The sequence below is a fragment of the Kryptolebias marmoratus genome, linkage group LG18, assembly GCF_001649575.2.
Source record: "Kryptolebias marmoratus isolate JLee-2015 linkage group LG18, ASM164957v2, whole genome shotgun sequence".
NCBI lineage: Eukaryota > Metazoa > Chordata > Actinopteri > Cyprinodontiformes > Rivulidae > Kryptolebias > Kryptolebias marmoratus.
Genome location: NC_051447.1, coordinates 2,736,949 through 2,740,451, shown reverse-complemented (window position 1 = coordinate 2,740,451; position 3,503 = coordinate 2,736,949). Strand labels below are relative to the sequence as shown.

The window sequence follows — 3,503 nt, the reverse complement described above, 5'->3', positions numbered from 1 at the left end:
CCTCACTTCCGTTTGCTCAGTCAAGCTAGCGATGGATAAAAAGGAAGACACGCTATTAAACGGACAATTTCGCTTCAAGTTGTTACCAGACGGCACTTTGGACAAATCCAAAGTATTTTGCGTGCTTTGCAAAGGTGAATTTAATTACCACCGAAGCAGTTCATCACTTACATATCACCTGAAGGCTAAACATCCCGGTGTAGCAGCGACGTTGGATGGAGGAGGTCTCCGACAGACAACTTTGCAACAGTTTGCAGTGAGAGGTGGTCCGCTGACTAGGGTAGCCACCAACAAAATAACGGAGGCTATTGCTTGCTGGGTAGCTAAAAATTGTCGACCTGTAAATATTGTTGAGGATGCAGGACTGAGGGATGTGATTCGGGAGGCGTCGGGGGACTCTGCTTATCATTTACCTGCAAGGTCAACCGTAATGTCCAGAATAGAGACGTTGTACAACAACCAGAAGGCGATTAAGCAAAGACTATTAGAGCAAGCCCCATACATCGCACTCACATGCGATCATTGGACTTCTGCTAGCAATGCTAACTATTTGGGTGCCACAGCTCACTTTATTGATGACAACTGGTGCTTGCACTCCTTTGCATTAACTGTGAGTAAGTCTACCGAGCGCCACTATGCAGAGGCATGTGCGCAGCACATCCAGGCGGTCACACAAGAATGGAACATTGAGAAAAAAATAACAACGCTTGGGACAGACAGTGCTCGAAACTTGACAGCAGCTGCAAGACTCCTTCCATATGAACATCTGCCTTGTACTGCACACTCTCTACAGAGAGCAATCACAGTGTCACTGGCAGACAGTGGATTTGACGCTGTTTTAACCAAATGTCGAAAAATTGTTGGTCACTTCAAGCACAGCCCAGCTAATGCTAGAGAGTTGAATCAACAGCAAGTTGCACATAAACAAAAAGAAGAATCCCTGATTCAAGACGTGCCTACAAGATGGAACTCTACTTTACACATGATCACAAGGATCCAACAAAATAAATCACCAATAGAGGCGACCCTATCACAACAGAACAGCAAAATTCCCCTGCTTACAGAAGCTGAGCTTGGAAAGCTGAAAAAGTTGGAGGAGCTACTTGAGCCATGCAGGTATGTTTTTATTTCTGTTTCAATGTTTTATATCAGTTAAGTTGATATTAGTTAAGTCAGATGGGTCCGTAAGCAGTCTAAAAAATAGACAAACCAACTGTGTGTTTTTTTCTGGATATTTTAGAAGTAAGACAGGAATAATACTTTTTTTGTGACAGATGCGCTAATAAATCAATTGTTATTGTTATTAATTTAAGTGTTTTCACAGGTATGTCACTGAAACTCTGGGTGGACAGCACTACATCTCCTGTTCTGTGGTGTTGCCTGCCTTCTGCCACCTGTTCAGAGTCATGGAGCCTTCAGATGATGATACTGTCAACATAGTGCGATTCAAAAAGGCCTTTTGTGAAGACCTGGCTAAACGAAAGGAGAACTCCAATCTCACTTGGCTCAAGAATGCTACTGCACTTGATCCCAGGTTCAAGGACTTAAAATGCCTGCCTAAGTCTGAGAGAGGCGAAGTGTGGAGTTCTTTAAACAACTTGCTTAAAGAGGATAGAAATGCCCAGATCCAAGGTGCTCAAACAACAGGGGAAGCACCACAAAAGAAGAGGAAAATGTCCATCTTCTTGCTTGCATCATCTGATTCAGACACAGATGATGAGGCAGAGTCCATTCAATCTACACTGGACCGCTACAAATCAGAATCCAAAACCGACATGGATGAGTGCCCACTGCAGTGGTGGTCAAAAAGAAGGGACTCATACCCTAGACTAGAACAAATTGCCCGCAAATATCTCTCAACACCTGCCACCACTGTACCCTGTGAAAGACTGTTCTCCCTCTCAGGCCACATCATTCAGAAAAAGAGAGCTACGCTCTCTTCTAGTAATGTTGAGAGACTGGTTTGTCTTAGTAGTTGGCTAAATGTAAAGGAGTAGAAGAGCTGGTTTCAAAACAAAGCAGAAATGTTCTGTAAGGTTCTAAATTGTAGTTCACTCTAATTCAACAGTGAATGTTCTGAACCACAAAATGAATGTTTGTAATGCACTTTATTTAAGTTATGTTCTACATTTTTTATACAAAATTTATTTCAAAGCTTTTAAAAAATGTGTTTAAGTAAAAACAAAACAATAAAAGTCCCTTTTGTTAAATAAATGACTTGATGACTGAATCCATTTTTATTATAAGTTGCCTTGAAAAGTGATTAATCGCGATTAATCGCAACTAATTTTTTAACAGATTTGCGATTAATTAGTTATGTTTTATTCATTGATTAACAGCCCTAATATATATATATATATATATATATATATATATATATATATATATATATATATATATATATATGTATAGATATATGTTAGTTAGTTAGATATACATATGTGCATATGAATCACTCCTCAGTTGCTGAGCCTTTCACTACCTCGATTTCTGTAATCCTGTTATCTGTCACTTTGAAATTGACATAAAGCCTCCCTTTCTCCAGCAAATCTTCGAGTGGTCCCCATAATTTTTCGGAAACTCCATATGTCTTCCCATATCGACATAAGGACCTCTAGGGTTCCGCTGGTCCCACTCTCCATCACACCGATGACCTCTACCCCCTCAGCCTCTTCTGTGGTCGTCACCATCTGCAAGACAAAAAAGGACTTAGGTGAAAGGACACCTAATAACCAATGAAATGCCACAATTAACTTCACTTTGTTTTCAGTTCTATGACAAAAATTTTGTCTATTCTTTATCAGGCTCAACAACCTGATAAAGAAGGCTGTTTTTGTTCTGGGGACGACTGTGGAACCTTTGGAGATGATGGTGCAAAGAATTATTCTTCATAATATCAAGAAAATCATGGACAAGTCTGAGCATCCTCTTCATGAGACTGACAGTGTCTTCAGTCAGAGGTTTCTTTTGATTTGTTGTAACACAGACCGCTACAAGAGACTCTTACCGCTCAAAGCCAACAGTATCTACAACCATTCTTTGAAGAACCTTAGATGAGTTACAACATGTAATTTCTCTTTTGGATCAATAATGTATTGTTGAATTTTATTGAATTATATTTGAAACATTCATTCTTAACAGCAACATTTGTGTATTATCTTTCAGTACCCATGATATTCTAACTTTTTCATGTAGTCTGCATTACCTACACATAATTCTATTATTATTTTTAACTGTACTATTATTAGTTTCATGCTAAATTTACCTCAACATCTGTGAACTGGGTGGAGTAGAGCAGACAACCGTCGACGTGAACTTGAAGATGGGACATGTGGCAGTATGTCTCCACCTCCAACTTCTTTATGGCTGCTTCCCTCCACAGTGTAACACCAACTGCTGTTTGATCCTGTACATAACATAGAATGACATAGAACAACATATTTGACAGACAATAATCTTACACAGAGCACTTTCATCACTAAACTTAATTGACATGATGCAGT

The 3,503-nt window shown here is 39.5% G+C and overlaps 1 protein-coding gene across 1 annotated transcript; it reads left to right on the top strand.

Annotated features, from left to right (window-relative positions):
* Window positions 1-12: 12 nt before the first annotated feature.
* Window positions 13-2,326, top strand: LOC108229238 (E3 SUMO-protein ligase ZBED1-like). Its single transcript, XM_017404903.3, has 2 exons — window positions 13-1,116; window positions 1,325-2,326. The coding sequence occupies exons 1-2, from the start codon at window positions 32-34 to the stop codon at window positions 1,995-1,997; spliced, it is 1,758 nt and encodes a 585-aa protein (XP_017260392.1). The 5' UTR covers window positions 13-31; the 3' UTR covers window positions 1,998-2,326.
* The last annotated feature ends 1,177 nt before the right edge of the window (window positions 2,327-3,503 follow it).

Coding starts and splice junctions, on each gene's coding strand:
- LOC108229238 (XM_017404903.3), top strand. CDS start 32: ATGGATAAAAAGGAAGACACGCTATTAAACGGACAATTTCGCTTCAAG. Junction 1,117..1,324: donor GAGCTACTTGAGCCATGCAG/GTATGTTTTTAT, acceptor GTGTTTTCACAG/GTATGTCACTGAAACTCTGG.